The following is a 27,500-nucleotide window of genomic DNA, read 5'->3' on the forward strand; positions in this document are numbered from 1 at the left end:
CACAGCCAACAAGTACATCCACCCTGATTGCAACGTGTCCAACTGAACTTTTCCTACAGTATTAGAAAAAAAAAAAAAAAAGGAGGGAGCGCAAACCCAATCATTTATTTTTCAGCGGATTGATTACCGGCCCCTTATCTCCAACTCGGCTATTGATTGGTCGCTTCTTGTTAGCTGTTGCGCGCTAAATTCCCGCAAGGGTGACGTCCCCAGAGCGAAGGTGACAGTGGCTGTGATGAATCCACTGGCTCACTGTGTGGTAGGAATCAATGGCCAATAACAAAAAGACCTGCTTTACTGCCCCATTGGGATTAGAGAACAGAGGAAACGGTGATCATGAGAGATTTAAGCACATGACTGTGGAAAAACTGCAGGATTTATTCACTATAAGAAACACGGCAGGTGCAGATCTGAAAAAAATATATGTTTAAAAGCAAAAACCAAGCCAGTAAAAATACGACCTGCAAACAAGCACGACCGCAAAAAAATTATTTTAACACTTTAGAATGGGGGTTCTTCGCTATTAGCCAGTAAACACACCACATGATGCGGTTTGGCACCGTGCTAAGCTGCTTTTTTTTTTTTTTCTTCAGCAAAGGGGTAAACACATTAGGATGTGCCAGGAGACCCTGCAGGCTGTCAGTTTTACAGGACCCAGCTCTTATCAGCTGCCCAAAGTCCTGCCCAACTCTGACAACAACAAAAAACCACCTCCAGCCAGTCACAAAGCTGAGCGCCTGACTGTCGACGTGTAATTAGGCCGGCCTGCCTCCTCTTGTGAGTCGCCTGCATCCACAGTGATAAATATAATGTGGTCGGCTGATTAAAACCACGCTGCCACGCTCGCTGGTAGCCAAACAATGAAACCATCGCGACTGTGTGTGAGTGAGTGAGTGTGTGTGTGGGGCGGCTGAATGATGTGATTTGAATTAGCAGACAGATGTTTGCCGCGACGCAGGTCGCTGCAGCAAACACGCTCTGGAGGGCTGTGCAGCGCAGATAATTTTGAAAACGTCAGCGCGAGCAGAGCGGGCGAATATTGAAGCGCGCCGTTCGGAGATGATTTGGGGAGTAAACAGGACGAGGCCCGGCTGATTTGTGCAGCGTTGCGATGCCACAGTGTTCCCGCTCTTGATTGAAACGCTGTAATTAAACACACCCAGAGCACCACGTCAGTCTTGTGAATTGGAATAAAGCTGCATGGGTTGTGTTGAATTGCGTTAAACAAATTCTGTGCTAGCCTGTGTCATTTACGAGACACTTTTTTTTTTTTTCTTCTTCTCTGCTCCCGTTCAAATATTCTGCCTGGGTTACCATGGTTACGATAACACCTCCAGCGGGCATGCCTTTTTTTTTTTTTCTTCCCCCCTCTTCAACCTCTTTAATTTGTCGTACCTTCTGCCTCCACGATCAATTGCACTGGCCTACTTCCAGAGGAGCTGCTGCTGCTGCTGCCCCTGCTGCTGCTGCTGCTGCTGCTGCTGCCCCTGCTGCTGCTGCTGCTGCTGCTGCTGCTGCTGCTGCTGCTGCTGTTGGCACAGTGACCCATTAAAAACATGCGGCGCCAGTCACCTCAATGATGCATCATTAGGAAGCCCCCCCCACCTCACTTCTTTTGAGAAGTTGAATTCAAATGGGAGAATGAAAAGATAGATTTTGTGCTACAGGTCACTTCCAACCCCAGTCCCATCTTCCTTCAGGGAAACATTTGAAGAACCGGATCACTTTGGATCTGCAGCAACGAGGGAGCCGGCGGAGTATCCGAGAGCACCGGCGCTGCCAGGCGAGCAGCTGGAGGAACAAAGCCGCGTTCCGCCGCCGCTCTAAAGCTTTCTGTCTCTGATTAAACAAAAGAAGAAAAAAACAAAACACTTTAACGCTCAATCTGAGTTGGTTCGCAATCTGATCGCATGTGTGGTTTCAAAACGCCTCTGGTTTGCGTCCACGAAAACATTTTTTTTTTTGATCAGTTGGGGGATGTGAGTATATGTGGGAGTGGAACCCTCCCCTCCTCCCCCGCGGTGTCACCCGCCGGGCCCCCTCTCTGTTTTTCCACTGCTCGGATTTGCATGCATGGCCCGTGATGGCCGAGCATTCTGCGCTAACCGAGCGTACAGCACTGTATCCAATCCAGAATAAGGCCTCCTTTTCTTCCACCGTGAACACTTGTCACATTCCAGTTCTGGGCAGGGAGAGGCGGCCGCTGTAGAGGAGGTACCGCGGGGGCCAACCCCGACCCGCTCGCTTCTTTTTTTTTCGGATCCGTGCTAATTATCTCACATCTTTTCAAGTCGTGATCTGTGTGATCTGTCGAACACGGCCCGGCACAAGGAAGCCATTTGCCTGAGCTCGGTTCTCACATTGGAACCGAATGGAGTCGTCGCTAAAGAGCAAACCCCTTCAATTTGCTGCTCGGGACAAAAGGGGGAAGCGAGCAGACCTGGTGCGGAGATGTCACCCCCTCGCCGCTGGTCATGTTCAACTCGTTGAACCGCTGTAGCGTCCAGCAGGCTGCACCAGTAAACATTAAGTGCAAAGGTTGGTTATGTCAGAGGTTTTTTGTGGTTGGAGTTTCAGTGTAATCTAATTCACTGTCAACAGGGGGGTTCCACCGCATGCTGTGCGCTTTTGTTTTGTTTTTTTAAATTCTGCTTAAAAAGTCCATTTTAAAACCATAAAAGGTATTTGATATCACAATTAAAAGGCCCCCTGGGAGAGACAGACTTCAGTTGAAACACAGACATGATGTCATGCAACGACGTCACACAATGTTGTACAGCCGAGTCCGTTACAGGCTGCCGTGTTCTGCCTGCAGCCCAGTGCAAGAACACAATAAATCCAGCCAACGCAGAGCAATGATGAGAAGACACTGAAGCCCATCGGTTTTAAGGGGACTGTCACGATCCACACATTTGCTGAAGGTTAAAAGCTGATTGTTCGAGGAAAGAGCCACGTCTCTTCAACCTCACTCTTCCCATTTAAGGTTCAGCCAACGAGGCTGCAGTCAGTGTGTCACAAATTCCTCTACAACTTTTTTTTATGACCGGAACAGTTGACACGTCTACGCACTATGCTAAAGATAGCGAGCGTCACCATGTCTCCATTTATTAGGCAGGAAAAAGCAGCGAAAATGGTCACATTACGCTCGCTGGACAAGCGTCTCCTCTGCTTATTATGGAGTGTGGTGGTCGGGCGGTTGGAAGAGAGGGGGCTGGGGAGTCACATGGCAAATTTCCTGTGCTGATTACAGGGCCAGTATGGAGGAGTCGGGTAGATGTTGTGGATAGCAGGGGCAACCAATGAGACCACGGCGTGGAGATTAAATCGCAGCCTGCTGTCGGGGGCCGCTGTAATGGATTGAGTGGATGTGGTATCGCGGTAAATTAGCTCGTCCACGGGGGGTGGCCGGAGGTGGGAGGGTGGGCAATGTTTCTGCACGGTCGCTACGTTTTGATGAAACGCAGAGCGCGGCAGACGCGTCGGCACCTTACCTTCCCAGCGATTCCCCCAGCAGTGTCCCCAGAGCCGAGTCCAGATTGGAAAGGACTGGAAGTTCCACACATGGGATGGGATTGTGGGGAGGTAAAAAAAAAAAACTGGGAATTTTGATTGGCTGTTTGAGCGCGAACCTCCCGGAGATCCCCACTGTTCATCTCATCAGAGATGAACACACAAAAAAGTGTGAATGAACACTGAAGCACCACGAATACATTAGTTAGTGACCTTCAGCGAAGGCCGGCAGGTTAAAAGATGTAAATAATGAGTTGGAGGGCTGAACCATGACGGCACACTCCCACCCGCCAAAAAAACACATCACAAATAAATTGCAATTGTCACGGCTCATCATGAAAGCACGCTGCCTTCCCCGTGGCCGCCGGTCCATGAATACCCAAATTACGTTCAGAAACAAAGAAAGATACAATGCGGCGCCGGCAGGAGAGGCTCTATCCTCAGCTGGCAGGCGAAGAGGAAACAGACGCGATGAGATGCGGATTTCTCTCCATTCATCACTTCCACCACTGTGGTTTGCTTGCAACAACGGCCTCTGTTTCAATCAAGCATCCATTCAACTGCAGCAGCACACTTTGAGTATCTGGGGGGGGGGGGGGACCCCAAAAACCCAAAACCTAAAGGCCTGAAAAGAGAAGTCCTGTTCCGTCCAAACAGAGCAAAATAGGGTTAAATGTTTCCTGACCCCACGTTGACAGGTTGACAGGTTGAAGTATTGATGCAATTTATGGCCCTAAATGCCAAATAATTATCATCCATTTGAGCCAAAACCTGAGTGTGGACTAGTAAGCACCAGGAGCAGAAACTCAAGGTGACATCACAAAGGACAATAAGGGGGGAAAAACACCCTCATTTTCCAACTTTCAGACTTCTATTTTTTACTCTCATCCCTAATAATCACCATCATCTCCTTTCGCTCCTCTAAATAGCCTCGGCCATTATGCTGCAATTAGAGGAAGCCCAAACAACGCAGCTAAACGGAGGCCTCTGACTTCCTCTATCTGTCGTTATGGACTTCTTAGCCGCTTATCAGGAGGAAACAGGAAAAAAGCGAAAGGCTCTCTCTCCTTCCCGCTGAGCCAAGGGACTGCAGTGAAATATGAACGCGCCGTTCGTTAAGTGAATTGGAGGAGTGACGCTTTATATTTTTGCCACTACAAAAGGTTTACAACCGTGACCCGGAGGGTTTTGGCTGGTTGCGTGCAGCTGATCTGACACCTGATCGCTCGAGCACCTTAAATCTGCCAAGCCCCGACGCCGGCTCTCTCAATCTCCCCACTTAGGTTTTAATGGGGTGAGAAGCACAAACTGCTTTTTTGGGCTTTTTTCTGCCCATACGGCACGGCTCCGGGTTCAACTCCAAAAGAGCTTGTGCCCTTGCTAATTTTACAAGCTCTTAGCTGGAAACCCAAGAGTAAAGTGAGAAAGAGGTTTGGCTGTGGTGGTATATATTCATTCATTTATTTATTTATTCAGAGTATATGGCCTCCATAGTATCATTGGTACCAGGATTTTAAAACCCTCAACAGAATCCAGAACTGATCGGGTGTGTGGATAAGGATGGGGTTGCAGGGTTTCTTTTTGTTTGTCATTTCGATGTTGCCATTCTGGTCTCGGGCTCCTCCTTTTCGATCCTCGTTCAAATCCTTTCCATTCTTTTGGAGTCTTGTAATCATTGTGAATTCTGCAGTGAAATGAATGGACGGTTTGTTGGTTCACAGAGTGCCACCTTCCTCCCAAAACTAGGCGGAACCTTTTTCAAAATGGAAAAAAAAAAAACTGCGAGCCAAAAAATATACTTTTACCCTCCCACATTACTAACAAATAGCTGGACCGTGGAGAAACGCTTCCTGTCTGGCAACGCTGGGCTTTCCTAACTTTGATCCCCAGCGCTGCCAGCGAGCTGTCAGTGTGCGGCAGAAACACAAACGCACACCCACACCACCCCCGAACACAACACGACTCCGTGAGGTTCCCAGGGGCTGATCCCGGCTGATGAAAGTCAGAAGTGGCCTTGCTCAGCTCTTCACGGTCGTAGCAGATACAGGCCGCGGTTGTAATGCGAGCGCTGTGTCAAGTGTGGCAAGAAACACACACACACACACACACACACACATCTGATTTTCTGTTCTGACAGCTGTTGTGGGCTCAAGGGGGGAAAAAACTCTACCATTGCTGAAATGCGACACTTGAGGATATTGATTACACAAGGGCTAGCAAAGGGTGACTGCTTGCGATTTGTGTGTGATCTTCGGCCTGGCATTTGGTTTTGCATTACACCTCTGACCGCCCTAAGTCGTTTCAAAAGTTAAGAGGGGAAGTGGAGTGCTGGCGTGTAAGCGTAACCTGACGCGACAAAAAAAGAGGTCTTTGCTTTTGGTCGATTAAGGCATCATGGTTCAGGAATCAAACCCTTTGCTGATGAACATGTTGATACGGGACGACGTCCTTGCGAACGTGTCATTCCATCAGCAAAGAAACTCGGAAGTCGTCTCCGCCTGTGATTTGAGGGTGTCACATGACAGATCCATAGCTAAGGCATGCGCATCTCCCACGGTGCTAGAAAACTTTTGGGATTCCCATATGTCGTACGCGGAAGGGTCACGGGACTGCGGTTTGTTGGTCATGTCCTGCCAGACGGATCAGTGGGTAAGCAGCAAAAGCAGCAGCCTGCCAAACAAGAGGCCCAGCCAAAGATTAGCAGGGAGCGAACACCACCCTGCATCACTGGGACTTAATGGGACAAGCAGGACGCCTCGTCAAAAACACAACTACCTCAGTGCATCACGGGTAAAAGGTGGGTGTCTAGCCATGGGGTTGGGACTCTACATATGGGTGTTTTCTGGCCAAGAAGCTCAGAGAGATTCCAGCCTCCACAAAGGGACTCTGTGTGCACGATAAGCAACTGATGGAACCAAAGCCTGGGGGTTGATCAATCGTTTCCAATCGATTTATCGAGCAGTGTAGCCCGTGATTTCACTTCCCTTGACGAGTCGGACACTGTTTTTACATACCGTGCATACTGGAACAAATTTCAAAAGGTCAGCTCATGTATTAGAATTTGCAAAATGATTAGTTTCCGTTGTGTCTTTTGTGGGCTGTGATTCAAAGAAAGAAATTCTAAATGCTACAGCAGAACAACCTTGGCAGCAACGACCCGACTCTCGATGATCCAATTTCGAAAAAATGCCAAAACCTCCTGGAAGGTCACAGCACAGAGGAGAGACGATGCCTGCACTGTGATGATAGTGCCTGCCACCATCCTCTGCATCACCGAGGATGGCTGACAACAAGGTACACTCCACCTTGCTCTGAAATAAGGAGTTCAGGGCAGGAGATCTTGGAGCTGCCGGAGAAAAACACCCTTTTTACGAGGAGAGAAAACATGTTTCCACCCCTGTGGATGCTTCACTATGATTTCGTACTGAGGACTTGCAAGCTCTCTTGGTTTTCGCTTTCCCCCAAAAAATCTGGAGCACATCCCAATCGAGAAAACAATCCAACCTTTTTAGCCCCTCTTTTGTCCTGAGTCCCTTGCCATTTCTTCAAACCTGAATAAGATTCTTAGTCACCTCGTTTGACAAGGCTTTATTTGTGCCCTGAGAGCACTTTCAGAGTCACAACAGCTGACCACAGGCAGTTGTTTTTCATGAATTCTGAGTCGCAAGTAATCAAACCGAGACCCCTTTGCACCCGCCGTCTGGTTGTTCCAACCAGGAACAAGACATCAAAAGCAAAAATGACTATTTCATGCTCACAGATGCTAAAACTGTTCAGATTTAAAATGCACCGAGTATCACTTTATAAACATGCTTTCTTCCCCTAAAACACTCCTCTCTGCCTTTTTACGCACCGCGGTCTCTGCTTTAATTCTGCACTTGTCTTGAGGTGGCGGTCAAAAGCGCTTACGGTGCAGAGACCGCTCCTGACAGACACAAGTGTTTTCACCTCAGCTGGATTGAACAGGAGAGGGAGAGGGAGGGAGGAAGAGGGAGAGAGAAAAACCCTGCAGTGGAAGAGATTATGCTCACCTACATTTTATTAGCCAACATCTTCCCTCAATATTTATCTGCTTCGAGCGCCCGCTGTAACTTAAACAGCCCCAACACAACTGGGGCACGCGTTATAGATAATTATTCCCACCGCGGGAGACACATTCCTGGCAACATTTTGCAAGAGTGCGCTGAAAGCGGTCGCAGTCAGACCTCAGGAGTGCCAGTCGGCCCCGCAAGAGATAATACTTACGAGCGGGTTATTAAAAACACGTGATGTCGCGATGACAGGGGCTGCTTTTCATGGAGCGCAACCAGCGACACCGGTGATTTCCCCCTGTGTTTGCACGGCCAAAAGACATAATCGTACAAACCTCAATGCAAAATAAAAGTGAGTAGCTACGCCTGAAGTGTGAAAAAAAAGGGCATAAGTTGCCGCAGACAAATTTTAAGCACTTGAAGCAAAGGCACTGGCAGTTCGACCTGAATAAGGGCAGTTCCTGCTCCAAAGCATATTGATGCATTCATTGATCAAACTTGTATATAACTTCTGAGTTTGACTCACATGGGCGTTTTAGTTCAAATGGCAGAACAACAAAAAATATGAAATTAATGATCTGCACCATTTTCAAGTCGTTCCAGCGGGCTCAGATAGAAATGTTGGTCTCCTGAAACAAAAAGCAAAGTTGTCTTCAGTTCCATGAGGGAACATAATGGATTTCTGAGATGGGCAGAAGGAAACCTTGACGTGGTCAGACGGCTCTTAAGTCTGCATTTAATTTCTTTCTCCCCCCGTCCTATCTTATTTCTGATGCGTGCTGAGCTTTCAATTACGCCAGATGCATCAGCCCAATATTGACTGAATTTCTGAGCCAGCCCTCATTCCTCAAGCTATCAAAAGCAAAACCAAGAGCCAATATAAATTTACAAATTTGTGACTCTGGCTCCCCGCAGATCTGGAAATCCGCTTGGTTCGACACCCGCCAGTAAACCATCGGGTCACATCTTGAAATCAAAAAAGGCCTCGCAAAGGAAAAAAAAAAATCCAATCCCGACGCTCGTAAAACGCAGTCCTTTCAGAAGGCGGAGGCTTTTCATTGGGATTACGCTGATCAAGGGAGCACTTGGCCGGGGCTCTGAGTCGTACCAAGGAAAGAAACACTTTCCGTGATTGAAAGAGCAGAGTGCAGCCAGAACATCCCTGCAACTTTGACCGGCTCAACGTGAAGAATTATCCACCGCCTCACCGTCACGTCATGTGTGACGCCCGACTGCAATTTGATTATGAACGGGGCGAAAGGTCAGAGAAAAAAAAAATCAGGTATGACCGCATGACCAGGACGACGAATGTGGTAAATTGGTCTAACAACCAAGACGATCTTTTCAAGACATCTCCAGACTCCAGACTCCAGACTCCTCTGCTTCTCCTGCTCCCGATTCCTTTCCGGCACTGGGGTGGGGGGGAGACCAAGACCACGCGGCTCTTGACCCCTCGCAGGATGGCACCGTTTGATGAACGAGGAGGGAAAAGGTCAGACCTCTGGTCAGTGTTGGACCTCCTACAGCTGAGGGTGCTGAACCGAAACGTCCGCCCGCGTCCGAATTACCGCCGCCACTTTGATCGATTGCTCGACGCCCACGCTGACTGAACTCTGGCGGCGGGGATGGAGTGCAAGACGAGAAGGGCAGTGGCACGGGTAATACGTCAACAGGATTTTTTTTTTCTATACGCCCCCCCCACCACACGCCACCCCCGACACCCTGGCAGGTCACGGTCGCACGTACGGACGGAGACTTGATGGATGAAGAGGCCGTCGGGGAAAGGAGGAGGCGGCGGTGATACTTGGCGAGGTGTGATGGAACTGGAGACGGCACGCGGAGCTCATTCCTCCCAGCTGGTCAGGGTTCACCTCGTCTTCAGCAACAACACACAGCACGCACTCACAAGGGTCACTGGTGGTGCTGAAAAGTAAAGTGGGGGTGGTGTGGTGGTCGCTACCCTTTGGAGAGGTGTCCGAAGATGCATACCAGACAGCAGCCTGAGAAGAGAGAACAACCTGACTGCTGGTTCTGGTGGATCTACCCTACACCCCCTGCACACCGCGGCCCCTCCACCAGAGCCTGACACTGTTCTGGCGAGCTCAGAGAGAAGACGCTCGCCATTAAACTCTCACAGCGAGTGTTTGTGTCTTGTTGAAGCCTAAAGACAAATGACACAAAGAAAGTGTGCAACGCTGCGAGCACATGAGACCATCAGAGCGGAGAACAACGTCAGGATTTAAACCTTTCTTAGGATTTTATGGCCCGGATGATGGATGTGACAGTTGATAAAATAAACTAAAATAAGATCCGCACATTTTTGTCATTAAGAAAAAAAAGTTTCACCTCCTTTTACAACGTCTGAAAGTCAGTCTCAGGAACTGCAGAGGCAGTAACGCAATGACGTCCGTGCAAAAATTACGACGTACAATAATGATGTCAGGGTCGGCCCGTGATTTAAGTTGACACCCCCCCCCCCCCCCCCAAGTTGCACAGTCCAGGCTAGACCTCTGCAATGATGCTGAGGATGAGAATGATGGCGATGATGATGTTATTCCAGCTGTTTTAAAAAAAAAAAAAAAAAAAAAGGGAACACGCTCCTGAGTTCATTCCCCTGCGTGTTGGCAAGTTGGAGTAACGGGCACAAGTGCTCCGTCGAGACAAAGAGAAAACACTTGAGCATGTGATGAGATCCTCTCCCTGCCTCAAGTGCTCGGTCTAAATAAGATCATCATGATGACATCCTAATAATTCATCAATTAATGAGGCAAATGAACATTCAACCCTCCCCAGTTGCCGTTTAATGTGATTGGAAGCGTTCAGGATCTTATTAGCAGTGAGTGCAAATAACAATTGCTAAACATATCCACGCCAGGCGGGAACAAGCGGGCAGCACCGCACCGACACACACACACACACACACACACACACACACACACACACACACACACACACACACACACCTCCAGCCTCCCATATCTGCGTGCAGAGGAGGTGACAAGTGCAGGGGCGAGCGGTGATGTTACCGCTTCCTCCTTCTCCTTCTCCTCCTTACCTGTCATCGTAGCAGAAATCCGCGTCCAGCGTGTTCACGTAGAGACAAACAGCCGCGGCGGTGCACAGCAGCTCCGTGATCATCTCTCCGGACCGACGCGGGAACGAGGCTGAGGCGGGTAAAAATGTGTGCTCGAAAAACGCACTATGGGGTAAAAAAAAAATTGGAAAAGGGGAAGAAGAAGAAGAAGAAGAAGAGAGAAAAATACAGCGGGTGCCGCCGTCAGCTCGGCTGCTGAGCTCTCAGTCCAGCCGCTCGGCTGTCCACGCGACGCACGGCGCTTCCCATGACGTGCAAAGTGCGCCGAAGTCGGCCGCGCTGGCCGCGTCGCGGGCCGTGGATCGGGATTCTGCAGCCGGGGACGCGGCTTCTGTGTGCCGCGACGGTGGCCTCCGTGTGCGCATCTCTCCGCCTCGGCACCGGAGAGAGGCGAGCCGGGGAGACGCGTGTGGTTTTGACCGGGGCCGCGCATGCGCGCCGGGCTCTCCAACCGTATTCGGGGAGGCGGGGGAGGAGAAAACAGGTGGAGGGTGTTGCGGATGAGTGATGGCGATGTTGACGAGATGAAGTGAGGAAAGGAAATCCATTTTTGTCCTGCATGTGTCACGATTTAAACTGTGCATTTTATTGTTTATAGACGATAACATCTGTTTGTTATGACACACAGAAATGAGACAATGTACCACTAAAAACCGATCAAAGCCAAGGTTTTGAATAGTGTTCTATGCGTTATGAAAATAGATTCTAATAAAAAAAAAAAATGCATTAAAAACATATGAGAAATTTCAGAAATAAAATTATTTTTCATTGCTCTTTATGACATCACGAAGTGTTGATTCACAAACTCTCTCACCTTAATTTTAAGCCATGGACCGTTTACAAGTGAGTCAGCCTCAGCACTGTGAATGTTTTATTATTACTTATTTGTTATTATGTTCAGTTGAAAGCTGCAACTTTTCTGTTTAATTGTTTACTGCATTTTTAAGTTGGAAGAACATTTATTTAACTTAATTTTAAGAATAAAGCAAATGTTTAAATTGAAGGCCACTGTGCACATGTTTGTTTTAAAGAATGAATTAATTGTTTTAAAGAATGTAATCATAAACAGTTGAAAATCAGGTTCACTAGTAAATCAGCATTACTCTGCAGTGTACGCTGATGACAGCAAGATTTTGTTTTATAAACTATTGGGCTCATTTTCATGTTCATGTTAAGAGGACGGAGGCAATAAAGTTCATTCCAAAGCAGTAATGAACTGTTACTTTATCTTTTTTTTAACTAAAGTAATTAGTAATTGGTTACTTATGAAACAAAGTAGTTCAAGAAGTAATTAGATTACTTTTTAAGGAATAATCAGTAGTTTGATTACTTTTATGGAGTAATCCCAACAACACTGAAGCCATTAATTAATTAAGGGAGGCGGGGCTTGTTTGCGAGCATCACGAGGAGGAGAGTCAACTGCAACAGCGGCGACCACGACTCGACCCTCGGCAACCCTGCTAAACTCCAAGAGGAGGCTTGACCGCCGTGTCCTCTTAGCACTTCCTCTCCCCTACCCTACCCCACCCCAATTGCCCCTCCTTCCCTCCCTCGCCTCTGTCGCCCTTGAGAAGGCGTTTTGCGTTAACCGATCCGTTACCCCGTAGCCCCAGCGTACGACCGCGGTGGAACGGCCAGCGTGGCCTCTCTGTGGCCCCGCGGAGGGACAAGGCCTCCTCTGTTCTGCGTCCCGTCGCCGGTGATTGGAGGATTAACGGAGTGGAGGAGGAGGGGGGTCGGGAGGAGACGCAGCACCTCCGCAGGAAGCGCCTCGAGGCAGAACAAACACATTAGAGGGGAAGATGTTTGCTCAGGTTGACTGATGACCTGCTGCCTGACGTCCTCACCGCGGCCGAGGATAATTTGTATGACGGCTCTTTTAAAGGAAGCCTTTTAAAGGGTTTTGCTTTATTACACTTTTTTTCAAAAGCAAGTCTTGCAATCTGCCTCGTTGACACATTTCAGTTGAGATTTAATCAGCCTTGTTTAGGTCAAGTTGGCAGAAAGATTATTCAGACTGCATTTTAATGCTTTGGCACTGAACTGTTTATATTATTACTGTGTTCTGGTAACTTTTCAAGCCAAACCATGAAAACTAGTTTTGTCTTTTCCCCACAAAGCCATCTCAAAGGCATCTAGTGTCATTGGAATTTCCCAACCTGTGTCCCCACCCTGTGTGGCACTAGAGTCCAAATTTAAAGTAATTATTTCTGGACACAACTGACCAACGTTGGACAATCTTTTCCATCTGCGCAGACGCTCGTCAGCCTTGTTCACTGAGCGAATAACAGCGTTCTCAGCTAGAGCGCTCCGGAACTCATGCTTCTTCACCCGCCTGCAGATAAGGATCGCAGGGGAAGAGCACAATCACAGCTGGCGGAGGCAAACGCCCCTCACAGAAATAGCAGCGGTCTTGGATTTAATATCGGCAGCGGACTAATGCCAGGAAATGTCAGGCATCGAGTTCAAGCACAAAGTGGTTAGTGGAACATCCACAAGGGGCATGGACGCTTCTGTCTTCTGAGGAGGAACCGAAATACATTTTTTTTAAAAATAATAATAATAAATAAAAAGTTATCTGCAGAGGAGGAAATGTTTGGTTTTGGCACTGAACTTTATATGGGTACGATAACTTTTTTTGCCATCAATACTGAATTAATATTGTATGAATACAGTGTAAAAGTATAATTGCTTTGGATAAAAGGAAAAATGGGATGGTATAAAGCCATGTAGCTTCTTCTAGCCCCAGCACTACTGTAAAGTAAATGTGTGTTGTGCAACTCCACTGCAGAACACTTTAAAAAGTCATTTTGTCAAGAAATCCTTTTTGTTCATCATAAATTAATCACATAAATTCTGTAGTTACGATTTTTAGGCTTCTGGCGCCCACACAAGTTTTGAACGAAACATAAAACAAAAAGTGTGAGGATTTATGCTCTGGCCAGTTTCAGACATTAAGTTATAACTGGAGATGGACCTGTGCAAGCGTCACAGGATGCAGTCTCCAGACCAGATCAGGTGCAAGGGTGACTTCCTGTGCACCGAGCCGGAGGAACTTGACTCACATCCACAGGCCTCCGTGAGAACCTCTGATCAAAGCAAAGGTCCAAAGTGTTGGACACGCTGCCCTTCACTTCCCCGGCAGCTTCCTCCCGTTTCAGCCTCGCAATGAAAAGTCATTTAAGGTGGAATGGCTCCGCGGGTTTCCCTTCTCTCGGCATTGAAGAAACTGTGAGGAACAAGTTCATTGTGTCCAACAAAACTCGCACTAGAGTTTTTTGTTCTCTTTTCAAAGCCGCTGTGCCAGGGTGTGGATGGACATTTTTCAAAAAAAAACAAAACAAGCATGCAAGCATCAAGGACGAGGCAGGCTGGCAGGAAGTCACTCACTCGGCCACAATGAAGAGCTCCGCCATAAGTTTTATCCCCCCCTCACCAAAAAATGAAAATAGTCTGCCCTCTAATTCTGAATAATTTCTTGATTTGTTGCTGTTGTCGTGCCTTGTTTCTGAATGAAAGAGTGAAACAATCTCAATATAGTCCATACACAGTCGGGAGCCGTTGGCCTTTATTAGTCTTCATCAGCACACAAGTCCACTGCCAGGATCTGGGTCTCGCCACGGGCAAAGCTGACTGACCCGAGGATGCAAAATCTGAAAAAAACAAAAAAAACAAAACTGAATCTCACTGAGCAGCAACATGGTCATTTATTCCCATGTGCCAAAAGAAAAACACATCAAAAACTGAAATGAAAATTAATGACATCACTAGATGTTCAGGGTCCACCAACATCTCCACTATTTTCCAATAATTGATGGGGGGAAAAAAACAAGAACAGGTTTGACTGAACAAACTGGAAACATGTCGACGCTGAGTTTAACCAGGGTCAAGTGCACCTCTGAGTCCATCTCTCATGTTCTTCTGATGTGAAGACTCGGTGGAGGTAATGTGGATTCCAGATATGTCAACAAGCTTCATTCTAAATGGCCCCACAACTGTTCAAGGCTAAAAAAAAAAAAAAAACTTCAAGTGACGATGCCAATCTGTCGGAGTGAGCGGACAGCTTTTCCAGGTGTTGTGACTTTGGCTGTTGTGGAAAAACACACATGAAAATGTAAAGATTTATTAATGGCCACAAATTTTAAGGGAAAAAAACTCAAATGAAGCAGCACATCCGTGACAAGGTGATCATCTTGTGCTCTCGCCGAAACTCTTCAGTGCAACAACTGCGCAACATCGGGGCGACAGCAGCGGATCGAAGAGCTGCACCAGCGAGCAGAACGGCAACTCCTCCTGCGAGGCGGGGAAAGAAACCAGAAGAAAGAAGCTCAGTAACACAGATCTTGAGTCGGCTCCCAGTTTTGGGTTCCCGACTCTCTTGGCCTCCTCTGCCGCACAATGTTCTCACTTTAACAATTTCTCTATTCTGTCCCCTAGAGGGCAGGAAGGGGAAAATAATCTGTGCAAATATTGTGTCAGCTGAACTTTTGGTTCAAAAATAAATGTGTCTTCCTCCCACTGGATGACGGACTTCTGCAGCTGCGGAGCATTTTATACTTCCAAGCCTGTTCACATGCATGTCAGAGGACGAGAAATAGAAGAAGAAGAAAACCTTTAACTTTTCTCTGGAATTTGCTCGTTAGCTGCTTCTGCTGGGTTGGCATCCATAATTACATTATCTTGATTGCAACATGCAGTGTGAATTTGAATGACATATTGCTACAGTTACAGCTTTTTATCTATATCTGTGCAGCAGTAGCCACCGGGGGCTGCAAAAAAAATCGAAGTTTCGAGATTGTTTAGAGAATCAAAGCCCACAAATATCCCGGAGCCAAATGCACTCGGATGATCCCCCCGCCGACACTCGGAAGACCCGGCGTACGGGTAAGATGGACGGCGTTCGTGCTGTGTACATTGCTGAGCGGACGCATCATTTGTTTGAGGAGCAACACTTGAGCGAAGGAGCCGTGGGAAAACGTACACAAGCCAGCAGCGATTCTGCGCCTCATGGTCGTGGCTCGTCTCCGAAACCTAAACAACCTGCTGCGTGTGTGTGTCTGTGTGTTTCCATCCTCCTCCCAGGCCCAAACGGCTCTCTTATCATCACATGGATCATATTCGCATCCATCCAACCTTCCTTCCATCGGGGCCGGTGGGGGTCTCCTGCGACTGACGTGATGCAGCTCGATTGTGCGACCTCACCGATGCGAGCGCACGCCGTTCGACAGCCTCGAGGCTCATTGCTCGTTTATTTTCAGAGCGATTAGCACGTTGGCTGGGGAGGGAGGGAGGGCGGAGGGCTGGATTTAATTTAGCCAACACCTTTGTCGCTCAGGCCCAAGTCAATGAGTTCCAAGAGCAAATGATGGGGATGAGTCTGGCTGAGTAAATCAAGACTAAATCCCTCTGCTGCTTTAAAGCTGTCTTTTGTAGTTTGTCGAGCGTAAACTGGTTTTAAGTTTAAAGTTTTGTTTTTTGTTTTTTTGCAGTTTAAACTATTTGTCTGCAGCTACAGTTATGATTTTGTGAGACGGATAGGGCCAAATGATCCTTTATATATATGTATATACTGTATACATATACGTGTGTGTGTGTGTATATAATACATATATATATACATATATATATATATATATATACATATATATCATACATACATATAAATACGTATGTATATGTGTGTATATGTGTATGTATATAAGTATATATACGTACACACACACACACACACACGCACGCATATGTATTGTGGGGGATCTCAGGTGCTGAGCAGCTCCGACCTGTATGGTGACCTCGCCTTATTTATAGGCTCTGCATGCTCCATTTTTGGAGGGGAAAAAAACATTTTTGCTCAGATTTTGTGTGTGTGCGTGCGTGTGTGTGTGGCACGATGTTGAAGGCGTGCATTTCGTCCACTTGCGGCTCGTACGCCTGGCGGTAACCCTGGATGTCAGCGTCGCATAGCTGCGGGAACGTCGGCAGAGAGAAAAGAGTGCGTCGGGGGTGTGGATGAGTGAGTGAGTAGGTGAGTGAGTAAGGTCAGTCGCTGAGCTGAGCTGTGAGTGACACGACCCAGGCGGAAACACATCATCCTCGGTTTCTCCCAAAATGAGCCGACAGCTGAAACACGCTCCGTCTCTGGAAGATGTTCCGCGACACTTTTGGATCAAGAACTTGGACCCACCGAGTGCATTTGGATAAATGCCTTTAAAATCCTTTTTTCATTTTCTTTTTTTTTTCTTTTTTGCAGAAATTGATCCTTCAGCGAGGATTCTTTCACCGCTGATGCCAAATAATGAACCAGAAACCCGAGACGGTGACGTTAAGTGCCTATTTCTGGATCTTATAAAAGATCATTTGAACAGCGAAACGAGCCGATGATGATGGGAAAAGGCTCATAATTGTCAGATTTAGTTAATTTAGAGGAGCTCAAAGATGTTCAAATGGCTGCAATTTATCCAAAATCCACCTTTTTTTTATAGCTTAAATGCAACAATATTAGCTTTGAATTTTTTTTCCCCGTCTGTGGCGACACTAATTCTTATCTCACACAGGCAATTTGTTTAAATCTACCATGATAAATGGTTCCCACCCCCTACCAGAGCTTTTATGTATGAGAGACAAGAGTTCATTTTCGACCTGAACAGAGTTGGAACCAGTTTTTTTTAAGTGACTGAACTCTCGGTTTTCTCTCTTCCGACTGCTCCTGATCTTTAAAACTAGACAGGCGAAGCATCACGTGGGGAAAGAATCCCAAAGTTCTGCCGTCCCTCGTGCCTCGTACCTTTTGAAGGAGCCGTAGTGATCCCTCAGGATGACGTGGAGGATGGCCCAGAAGAACAGAGACTCCATCTGGATCTGCAGAGAAGGTCCGACGGCACGCAGGATGTTATTTAGAGAGAACAGATTCCCCTCAGGGCTCATCCCACCGGCGCCTGATGGATATTTCTCCCGGGCAATCAAACTCCTAACTAAGGAGCCATCAGTCTCCATGTCCTGATTGCATTAATATTTATATACACCCCAGCATTTATGGATGGCCGGTGTTGTGATTCAGCTCTCTGGCCCGCAAGCCCGAGCTTCACAGCTCAGACACATTCAGCGAGAGTCGATCACGGAGTTGGAATGAAAAAGATATTGGATAAACGCAGGAGTAGGAGGACGTCAATGATAAGCCTTAATGGAGTGATGAAGATTCAGGTTGACTTACCCCTTGGCCGACCGAAACCCTCTCCAGAGCCTGTATTGTGATAAATAAACAACAACAAAAAAGAGAATCCTAAAAATGTAGACAAACTTTTATTCTCAGCAGACTTCACAGATGCTCCAGACCGAGCAGCACATCCTGGTACCATCGAGAGTTTTTGTTTTGTGCACTTATTTATGTTTTTACATGGTTGTTCAGAGCTCACCAAGCATGCAGACATCCTGGCGTTCCGGCCGCAGAACCAGGACTGCCGGCGGAGATACTGACCCAGAGGGAAACCACACACCGCTGCCGCCGCCACTCAAACACTCTGCAGAAGGGACACACACACATCAAAAGGTGAAAAAGGGTTTGGTGTTTTGATTTTTGGTCAAACGGGCAGAAACATGATCCAGAAAGAATCCAATGAGTTATTTCAGTATTTGAAGGCTGTGGCCGAGTGCGAAAGGAGGGAAGCTTTAAAAGAATGCTGCACACTTTTCTGTAAGTTCCACTAATATGATGTCACATCGTTGCCATTATGTGCTTGAGAGTGTTTACAACAGCAATTAATGGAGCAAATGAATATTTTCATATTGGAATATCTATAATAATACTGAAAATTTTGCAACATTTCAGTAAGTTTCTTAGGCATGCTGGGAAATGGGGTCAAATGAGGTCAAAATTTGCGCTAGTTACGGTCTTCACCACTACTGGCTGCTGGCTTGATGGAGGAAAGAAACTAAATTGTAATTGCGGGCTTGTTTATTCAGGATTTGCAGCCAAAGTTCACATCGTGAGGAACCCAAACATGTTTCAGTGCCCAGCCGGACAAATATTTCCCTCTCCGTAATGAATCATTCACTTGCACACGCTCAGTGAAGAGCCACTTGGAAGCCTGAATGTGCTCATCGTCGAGTGGTTAATGGGAGCAACCTCGTCTCCAAAATCAGCAGATGACATTTATTATACAGCCACTTCCTGTTGCCCGACTTTCCAGCTTCATCCTAAGTCTTTTTCGAGGGGTGAGATGGGTCACGTCAGAGAGCTGGCCTCAATCCCAGAATGCACCGCGAAACCAAGCAGGTGTGTGACTTTGTTTACTTCTTAGGTTGGAGGGAAGATTGCAAATTGTTAGATTCGCAGCAAAGGGATCATACGCAGATGATACTGTGTTGCATCAAACAAAGACGATTAAGCCCAGTGCTTATGCATAATCCTGAATTCTGACGAGGTCCAGAATTTATCACTGTATGGGGAATTAACAAAGAGGGAAAACTTTTATTCTCATCATGAATCCATAAAAAACGTTTTATGGTTTCGAAACGGCAGATTGTTGATCCTCCGGGAGGGGAGTTCCTCCAACTCCTGGCCTAACATTCGTCTCCTTTGCCATAAAATGTGAATGCAGGACAAGACCGTTGAGCTGATTAGGCAGGTGATGTGAGCACGTTGGGTGTCCGGAGCGGCTTTATGGGCCTTCGGAGGAGCGAGGAGCGCAGAGAACTGGGATGGAGGCTGTGGGAGAAACATGCACGTTGATCCCCCTCTAAAAATGGCTGGTGTGTGTGTGTGTGTGTGTGTGTGTGTGTGTGTGTGTGTGTGGGGAGGGGGGCGCCGAAACGATCGCTGTGCGAGCCGGCCACGGAGGTGCGTGCCGCTTCAAGTCTGGCGTGAACGACACCATCGTTCCGCGGCTATTCGTGGAATGATTCTACAGCCAAAAGTGCCCAACAACAAAGAACACTGGCCACCGCCGGACTCCTGAATTCTGGCGCAGTGGAAGGGGTGCTGTTCTGAAAGCGCTGTGCTGTAACTTTCAGTACAGTGCAGTTTGCTTGACCCGATCATGTGGATCAACTGATATTCCTAAAGAAAAACCTTAGAGTGGAACATGTCGGTTGAATAATACTGTATGGACTGAAAGTGACACACCAATGAGTAGTTGCACTGTGCACTAATTTTGATTGAGTTCAAGGAACCATGACATTTTTTTTTGAGTATTTGAATCTTTTTCTGTCTTCAATTTCTCATCACAGCCAAGCTATTTCACTGTCGAAGACAGTTTTATTATGACAGTTTGGCTGGTGTCTGTTTACAGCAACAGCAAGAAGAGTTTACATTTATTCCATTTGTAAACAATAAGGAAAGGTTAATTTATTTTTCATAAAGTATATTGCACTTGCCTTGTTATTGTTAATTGTGAACCAGTTGTTCACAAAAGACCTTTAAATTTAAATTGAAAAATACAGAATGTTTGTATTTTTGGTGAATAAATAGCCAAACTCATTGAATTGCATTGCATCATTCCTTTGCATCGGAGTCTCAAATCAAATCGCATTGTGTTGGATCAAACTGTGCTGAATCGCACCGCATCGTATTAGGGAGGGAATCGTATCGTATCGTAAATATACGAATCGTATCGTATCTTTAATGTATCGAATCGTTGGAGTGTATCGAGATCGTATCGGCCATAGACCAGAGATGCACAACCCTAGTAGAGTGTCGTTTTTGCGCGTTCCACCGTGTTCACTTTCCCTTGGTGCAACTCTGACAGCGCCTTATCAAAGGACAATGTCCCCATCTGCTGTTTGTATCACGAAGTGCACTATTTTACAGAGGCTTACAGCCGAACCTTTTTTTTCTTTCTTTCTTTCTTTTTTTTTTTCTTGCTCTGAACAGTTTTGCGGCAAATGAATAAGTCTCTTTTAATGAGTAGCTTTTCTGCTCAACGGTGCAAATGTGACCGGATCGACACCGTCCTTTTGAGGGTTGAATAACACAAAATGAGACGGATGGTTATTCTCTTCATGTCAAATAAAAACGGCAGACAACTTTAGAAGATTATTTTATTTTGAAAATATAAGAAATGTTTGAAACCGCCTATAGTTTTGCTAGTCACAAAGTCATTTCCAGCGCCGTGTTTTGTTCTTCTTCTTTAAAAAAAAAAAAAAAAAAAAAAAAAAAAAAAAAAAAACAAGTTCCTTAAATTCCTTATACAAATTGGAATGTTTCGTGTGTTGTTTTATTAATAAATAAATGCTCAGTCAAGTATTTAAAATCACAAAACACAAATCTTTGCTTTCGCAAGCTATCTGCTGGTTTGTTAAATGTCTAAAAACAGGAGCAAAATATCGCAGCGTTTCTAATTTTCCCAACACGCACTTACGACTTCCGGAAAAACCGGATGTTTCGTGCGCAACATGCACGTTATACGTATCCCTTCAAAGTAAGTACATTTGTTTTGTTTTGTTTTTTAATTTCATTATATTAAGTGGAAGAGTCGTTTTATTTCTATGTGTTTAGCAGAACCCTGCACGAAAAAAAATGTCGAAGTTGCTATTTAATTTTAGCTCATTTGCGATTATTCATTAATTTATGTATTTTATCTATTAACTCGTTTATCTGTTGTGAATTAATTCACATTTTTCATTGAGTTTTTGTTTGTTTGTTTGTTTGTCACAACCCAGTTTTGCTTCCCCCCGCCCACTCGGCTCGGTGCTGCCCCCTCCGCCACTCGCCTGCCTGCCGAGACTCGCATGCAGCTCGCCGAAGAGCGCACCGATGCCGTCGGCGTGGCCCCGGCAGCTTTGAAAGCCTGGTTGTCTGTTATCCTGCGTGCGCTGCTGACACAACATCTGCAGATCTCCACGGAAAAATATGCTGCCGTATCTTAAAATTTTCTCACAGCCTCGGTTCCATGGTTCAAACTGCTCGCAGCTGATTTGAGGACAATAGTTTGTGGTGCGATGGGCGGACGACGGAGGGGCGCACCTGACGAGGACTTCACCTTTGTCAGCCCTGTTGTCAAGTATCTGCTGTTCCTGTTTAATTTCATATTTTGGGTGAGTATATATTTATCTTTTCGTGTGTGTGTGTGTGTGTGTGTGTGTGTGTGTGTGTGTGTGTGTGTGTGTGTGTGTGTGTGTGTGTGTGTGTGTGTGTGTGTGCCCTGCGTTATTTGAACAAGTTACTGATCAACTTCTACGTTTCCTTTAAAAATCATCAACCAAAGAAGGAGCTTGCTGGTTTCGTTGACGGAGGAATGTCACCCCCTCAGCCTTCACAGTTTCACAAGTAACAGGTTAAGGAAGTTTGATTAGAGTGTGTTTCCTGTGTTAAGAAGAACCTGTTTAGCCACCAAAATCACGAACTTGTCTCTGTATACAAGACAGAAGGAGGTAAAAGAAGTGAGAGTTTTGGTTTATGTTCCTGCGCAACTGCCTGACGTACTTATCGGGTTATGTGCAGATAGGTCAGGCAAAAGTCCGCACAAATCTCCTTGTTGACTGGTGTGCAGTGACACAGGCTTACTGTTTCATTATGAGTAAAGGAATTTTTTTTGTTGCGGGTTGTTTTTTTGCTGACAAGCTTCGAAAAAGGAATATGTTTTGTGTTTGCAACAGTTTGTGGATATTTGTACTTTGGGCTTTAAAACTCAAAAGGTTTAGGCAGTTATAGTGTTAGCTGCGGGTTATGGGCAAAGCAATGTTCAGAATTCCAATGAGGTGTCTTTGATGGGTGCCCTTTGAGAGATTTCTTAACATTTAAGGCACATCCAAGTTGCATTATTCAACTTGTTGGTGCTTTCCTGGTGCTTTTCTGAAAGAGTAAAGTTAAAAAAAAGAAGGTAAAATAAGAAATATAAAGGAAGAAAAGTTTTCAACACATGCAAAAAAGAACGTGATATTTTAAGAGAACTTCAATTTTTTTACACTTTGCAAGAGGAAGAACGAAACGTGCATTCAGCCTTCTCTGTTGTCAGCGCCTCAAAGCTTACTTGTGAACGCTTTGGTTTGGCTGCAAACTTGACTTCCGGCCAGGTGCAAACAGGATGGGGCTTTGCAAAAACTTGAAACTCTCCAAAGCAGGTATGCGTTGTTGTCATTTCTGTTGCCCCGGGCTAAGACACGCAGCGGCCTGCGACAGTCATATCGAGAACGTGTGTCATGGTGTCTCATTTTTGATCATTACAGCTGTTGCTTCAGAGTCACCAGCAGCTCATTGACCGAGACGAGGCTGCCTTTACATAAAAAAATGCTGGTATAAAAATAAGTTTTTGAAACTAAACTTCTATTTAAGACGTCCAAATTTTGCCTTGCAACTCAGGACCCCTCCCACACCTGGGCGCGGTGTCTGCTGCTGTAACCTGTAATCTGATCCTTTCCACTGGTGAAAAGGTTGTTTTTCAGGCCCCCTTTGATACCATTGATACCAAGAGAGGAGAGCTGGATGAAGGGCTCTTTATTCATATAGGGAGAGCTTCCCTGAACTGGGAAGTTATCAAGTGCATGGAAGAATTTATTTTTCTGCATTTTACAATGTCATTCTAATTGAAGGCTCAACCTTCTGTAATCCACCTGTTTCTTAAGCAATAGCACACTCCTCTGTGTATGTGTCTATTCTTTAAAAAGCATTTAGTCTGCCTCAGCGTTGCGACAGACATGCTATAATGAAACATTCCACTCCCTGAACAAGTTTCAACATACACTCGGCTGTGTGCGGTTTCTGTCAATTGGGCTCCATGTGTAACACCAGACATGTTAAAGGAATGCTAAGGGGAAAAAAACATTTTTTTTTCATCCCCTCCTCAGCTCATCTCCCTAGTGATGGTGTCGATCGGAGTGTACGCCCGCATCACCAAGCACGCAGGTAAAACACCCCCATCCATAAAGCTGTAGGTGCTGGGAGCACTGAGGTGTCACAGCAGAAGTTTGATTGTTTGTGTTTTGTTCTTGAATTTTGCTTTTATCTCAGTAATTGCACCAGAGCTCCAGGCAAACAGGAAAAGCTTCATTAAAATGCCAGATTTCACATTTTAAGTGTTTCCTGTTGCAGCCCTGTCAACAATGTTCTTCCTTTTTGTTCTGTGTTTTTTTTCTCTCCCCCCGATCCCTTTAGAGACGGCTCTGGCGTGTCTGTCAGTGGACCCCGCTATGCTGTTGTTGGTTGTCGGGGTCCTCATGTTCTTCCTCACCTTCTGTGGCTGTGTGGGCTCCCTGCGGGAAAACATCTGCCTCCTGCAGACAGTAAGTAAGTTTTAGGTGAAGTCCACTGACATCTGGGATGAAAGCCAAAGATCTAAAATGTTTCTAATTTAGACCCTTCAATGAGGTCTGTGTAAAATCCTGACCGTTTAAAATGACTATCGTGACCTTTAGAATTTTTTTTCATGCTCCTTCACAGTTCTGCATCTTCCTGACGGTGCTCTTCATTCTGCAGCTGATTGCTGGGATCCTGGGGTTTGTCTTCGCTGATAAGGTGATGAATTATGAATTTTTATTGGAAGATCCGCAGCTGTAATCATTGTCAAATGGAGGTGATAGATAGATAGATAGATAGATAGATAGATAGATAGATAGATAGATAGCACAATTGCTCTCTTGACAGCAGGTGGTGTTAAATTCGGCACTCAGACATTTAAAGATTTATGTTGGATACTTTTTTTTTCTCTCTGACTGGGAAGAATTTGTGCAATACTCCCCTCTTGTGCATTTTGACATTCACTACATGCTAACTTGGTCATTTCAAATGACAACTCTTTGAATATTAAATTATTAAATTTAAAAATTTAATTAGAATTAATTTAATTTAATTTATTTAAATTAATTAAAATTCAATTCAATTATTCAATAATCTTCCAGGCTCGGAATAGAGTGACCGAAATGCTCAATAAAGCCATCATCTACTACAGAGAGGACATTGATCTACAGAACCTCATTGACTTTGGTCAGAAAGAAGTAAGCATGATATTTTTTCTATTTCATCTCCACAAAACCCTGCATACTTTAGTGCAATTAGTGCATAAGATGTGAGAGATGTAAGATGTCACGCATCCTCTTTCACCCCCTTGTGTCAACGCCTCTTCGTGACCTCAGTTCGGCTGCTGCGGTGGCGTGACGTACACCGACTGGTCCCACAACATGTACTTCAACTGCAGCGATGGAAACCCCAGCATAGAGCGCTGCTCCGTGCCTTTCTCCTGCTGCATCATAGCCAAAGACAAGGTTCTCTTCCTCCTCTGCAAAATCTCCACCCACCTTTTTTCTGTGCTTTTACCACTTTGTACTCACTTCTATTGTACACCTGTGCAGGGGATTGTCAACACTATGTGTGGGCGGGGCATGCAGGAACTGCAGCACACTGAGGCCGGGGAGCACATCCATGCAAACGGCTGCATAGACCAACTGGTGAACTGGATCCACAGTAACCTGTTCCTGCTGGGGGGCATCGCACTGGGACTGGCTATACCACAGGTGCAACACACATTTTAGTAAAATGGAAAATGTAAAGGGATTAACTGTCATACCGTATCGCACAGATAATACATATCTGTGTTTGTTGTTGGGTAAAGTCACTAAAACGAGGAACTTTTCACTCTCAATTTTCCTCCAACAAGAAAGAGCTGCTCATGATTTTCACTTGCAGCAGGTATAAGAACAATTACAGTTTGCAGTTGTCCTAACCAGCTGTCTCTTCTTGCCCCCAGCTGGTTGGCATCCTCTTGTCCCAGATTCTGATCAACCAGGTCAAAGATCAGCGCGAGCTCCAGCACTACAACCTCAAGCACCGCAGCGACCCCTGGAGCTGACCGAGGCCCGCCGGGATTCCTGGGGATCACTGATGTCAGTTGTTTGATTTGTCTGACGTTGGGCCAAGACTGAGCACTCAGCGTGTTTGTTTTGGGGATTTTAAATACAAAGCTGTGCGGGCACACGTGTTGCCTTTCTTCCAGGCATGAATGTGAGAGACGTGCAGTGCGTGAAGATGGTGTCTGTCGCCCCCTACTGGGCATAAAAAACAGCATCATTGCTATTGTTACACGAACGGGGATGACTTACCTTGACCTTGTTAGAGAAGGCATCAATAGTTTTCTCCTATATATTTTTTCAATATTTTTTTAAAAAGCAAATAACAACAAAATGTTAAATGTATTTTAATATGATCACCTAAAGGGCATGTGACACGTTACAGTGTACAGTCATTTTGAATACAAGCCGGTATATTTTATGTTTTTAAGTGTTTCATCTGTGATGCTGCAATGTCATGCTGCAAAAAAAAAAAAAAAGAAGACACTTGAGGAGTTGCAATACAATAAATTGTGTTGTTGGAGTATTGCCTCCTCTCTGGGAAGCCGGTCAAGACCCCACACCGTTGATGACATCATGGCCTGGTCAGCTGACCATGACTGCACACTGCTGTGATTTGCCAAACCGATGAAACCCTGAACACACAACCCTTGGTGACCTAAGAGAATCCTGTTCTCAGCTCGTCTTTTTATTTTATTTTTGGTGTCATTATTTCTATGATTAACTATGATTCTATGATTAACAATGATTTTTTTTTTTAAGTGAGGGGAAATCCCACTTTCCACACTTATAAGGAGAATTCTGTGGCCAAGTTTGCGTTTTGTGACCAGTGGGGAAGCAGACAGAGGTTGGTTTTGTTTGGCTCCGGGACACTGTCAGAATCTCTAAAGTGAACCAAGGCACAGTTGGCCCCTCCAGTGAAGGAAAGTGAAGCTGTAATTTTCAAAGGATCGAGGTTGAGGTCGCCGCAGCTATGATTTTAACCTCAGACCTCTCTTTTTTGCACATTGCGATTCACGACAGACGGCAAAAGTAAAGACTGTGATTTGATGAGAGATTGTCATCCACGTACAGAAGGTCTGACGTGAACTTCTCATTCCTGCGCCCGTGTCGTCAATGAGAAACCGAGAGTCGAGACATTCCCGGCCTGAAACCCGACGCCTGTAATCTTCCGGGAGCAGAAACCAGCCCTGAGCCTTTGACGCAAGTTCCACAATCTAAACATGACATTTCTCTGTTAGTGTAAAGCTGCAGTCACTGCTCTAGTTTGGCCATCCCCTCCCACCCCCCAGATGCATACACACGACAAAGGCTGCCGCCCTGAAGAGGGGAGGGCCGATCAGATGGAGGCCGTGGTGGTTCCATTTGGTGAAAAATTAAACTAAAGCAGCGGCTTCGAAACTGCAGCACGGCCCCGCAGCAGTTCCTCATGATCGCAACTGGGTTTTTGAGTGTGTGTGTGTGTGTGTGTGTGTGTGTGTGTGTGTGTGTGTGTGTGTGTGTGTGCACGCGTTTGGAGAGGGAGTGTGTGTTGGCGTGGGCTCCGGCTACGCTGTGTGTGGTCCCGTCGGTTCTTGCCTCTGACTCACTCGGGCAGCCATGCTGTGGATTTTCAAGGAGGCCCACCAGACAGATACACACACACACACACAGAGGGAGAGAGGAGTTAGCCCAGATTTACCCAGAACACCAGGAGAGAAACAAAGCATCTGCAGCCATGCGAATACCACAAGTGCACAGTCCAATTAATGCGATAACAACAGCGCCATGGTTGCGGAGTGAGCTGACCTAAAGTCGGTTTTTGTGGTATCCCGGAATATTCTATTAAATCAGCATAAATGATGGGCTCCGTATTTTGGTGGCGGTCAAATATATTTATATATTTTGTTTTCATCATGGTTTGCTTTTTATTTAAGCAGTCGAGCAGCCATCTGCAAAACAACAGGAAGTCCATTAGGGCAGTCCCAGAGGAAAGTGATTTAATGTTGATTTGTCATTAACTTTGCACCTCCCCTGCACACAAACACACATACACATCGTTTTGAAGAAGCCCTTGTCATTGATAATAATACTGAGTTAAGTGTGATGAT

General features: G+C 45.9%; 2 protein-coding genes across 4 annotated transcripts in view; one reads left to right on the forward strand and one right to left on the reverse strand.

Annotated features, from left to right (window-relative positions):
* The window catches only part of LOC142890919 (protein O-mannosyl-transferase TMTC2-like), a 37,211-nt gene extending 26,152 nt beyond the window's left edge, over positions 1-11,059 (reverse strand). Inside the window, exon 1 of one of the 2 annotated variants that reach the window (XM_076030249.1) lies at positions 10,597-11,059. In XM_076030249.1, the coding sequence (XP_075886364.1) occupies positions 10,597-10,679 (83 nt within the window). In that variant the 5' untranslated portion in view covers positions 10,680-11,059. Of the gene's footprint in view, positions 1-8,830; positions 9,590-10,596 lie in introns of those variants that run through there. The other variant, XM_076030250.1, reaches the window with a different exon arrangement.
* Positions 11,060-21,320: 10,261 nt separating this feature from the next.
* On the forward strand, positions 21,321-25,920 carry tspan33a (tetraspanin 33a). Of its 2 annotated transcripts, none has more exons than XM_076030222.1 (8): positions 21,321-21,666; positions 23,416-23,473; positions 23,723-23,850; positions 24,008-24,082; positions 24,466-24,561; positions 24,700-24,828; positions 24,916-25,077; positions 25,221-25,920. In XM_076030222.1, exons 1-8 carry the CDS (start codon positions 21,571-21,573, stop codon positions 25,284-25,286), a joined length of 810 nt encoding a protein of 269 aa, XP_075886337.1. In that variant the 5' UTR covers positions 21,321-21,570; the 3' UTR covers positions 25,287-25,920. The 2 variants fall into 2 exon arrangements, with proteins under 2 accessions (XP_075886337.1, XP_075886336.1); XM_076030221.1 differs by having other exon boundaries at positions 21,326-21,666; positions 25,311-25,920.
* The last annotated feature ends 1,580 nt before the right edge of the window (positions 25,921-27,500 follow it).

The sequence above is a fragment of the Nelusetta ayraudi genome, unplaced genomic scaffold (genome assembly GCF_046127955.1).
Source record: "Nelusetta ayraudi isolate G7.1 ecotype Tasmania unplaced genomic scaffold, CSIRO-AGI_Nayr_v1 ptg000027l, whole genome shotgun sequence".
NCBI classification, from domain to species: Eukaryota; Metazoa; Chordata; class Actinopteri; order Tetraodontiformes; family Monacanthidae; genus Nelusetta; species Nelusetta ayraudi.

Bases quoted from the DNA above. Each gene is read 5' to 3' on its own strand.
- tspan33a (XM_076030221.1), top strand. From the start codon at position 21,571: ATGGGCGGACGACGGAGGGGCGCACCTGACGAGGACTTCACCTTTGTC. The intron at 21,667-23,415 runs GTGAGTATATAT...TCCCCTCCTCAG, and splicing joins TGTTTAATTTCATATTTTGG to CTCATCTCCCTAGTGATGGT. The intron at 23,474-23,722 runs GTAAAACACCCC...CGATCCCTTTAG, and splicing joins CCGCATCACCAAGCACGCAG to AGACGGCTCTGGCGTGTCTG.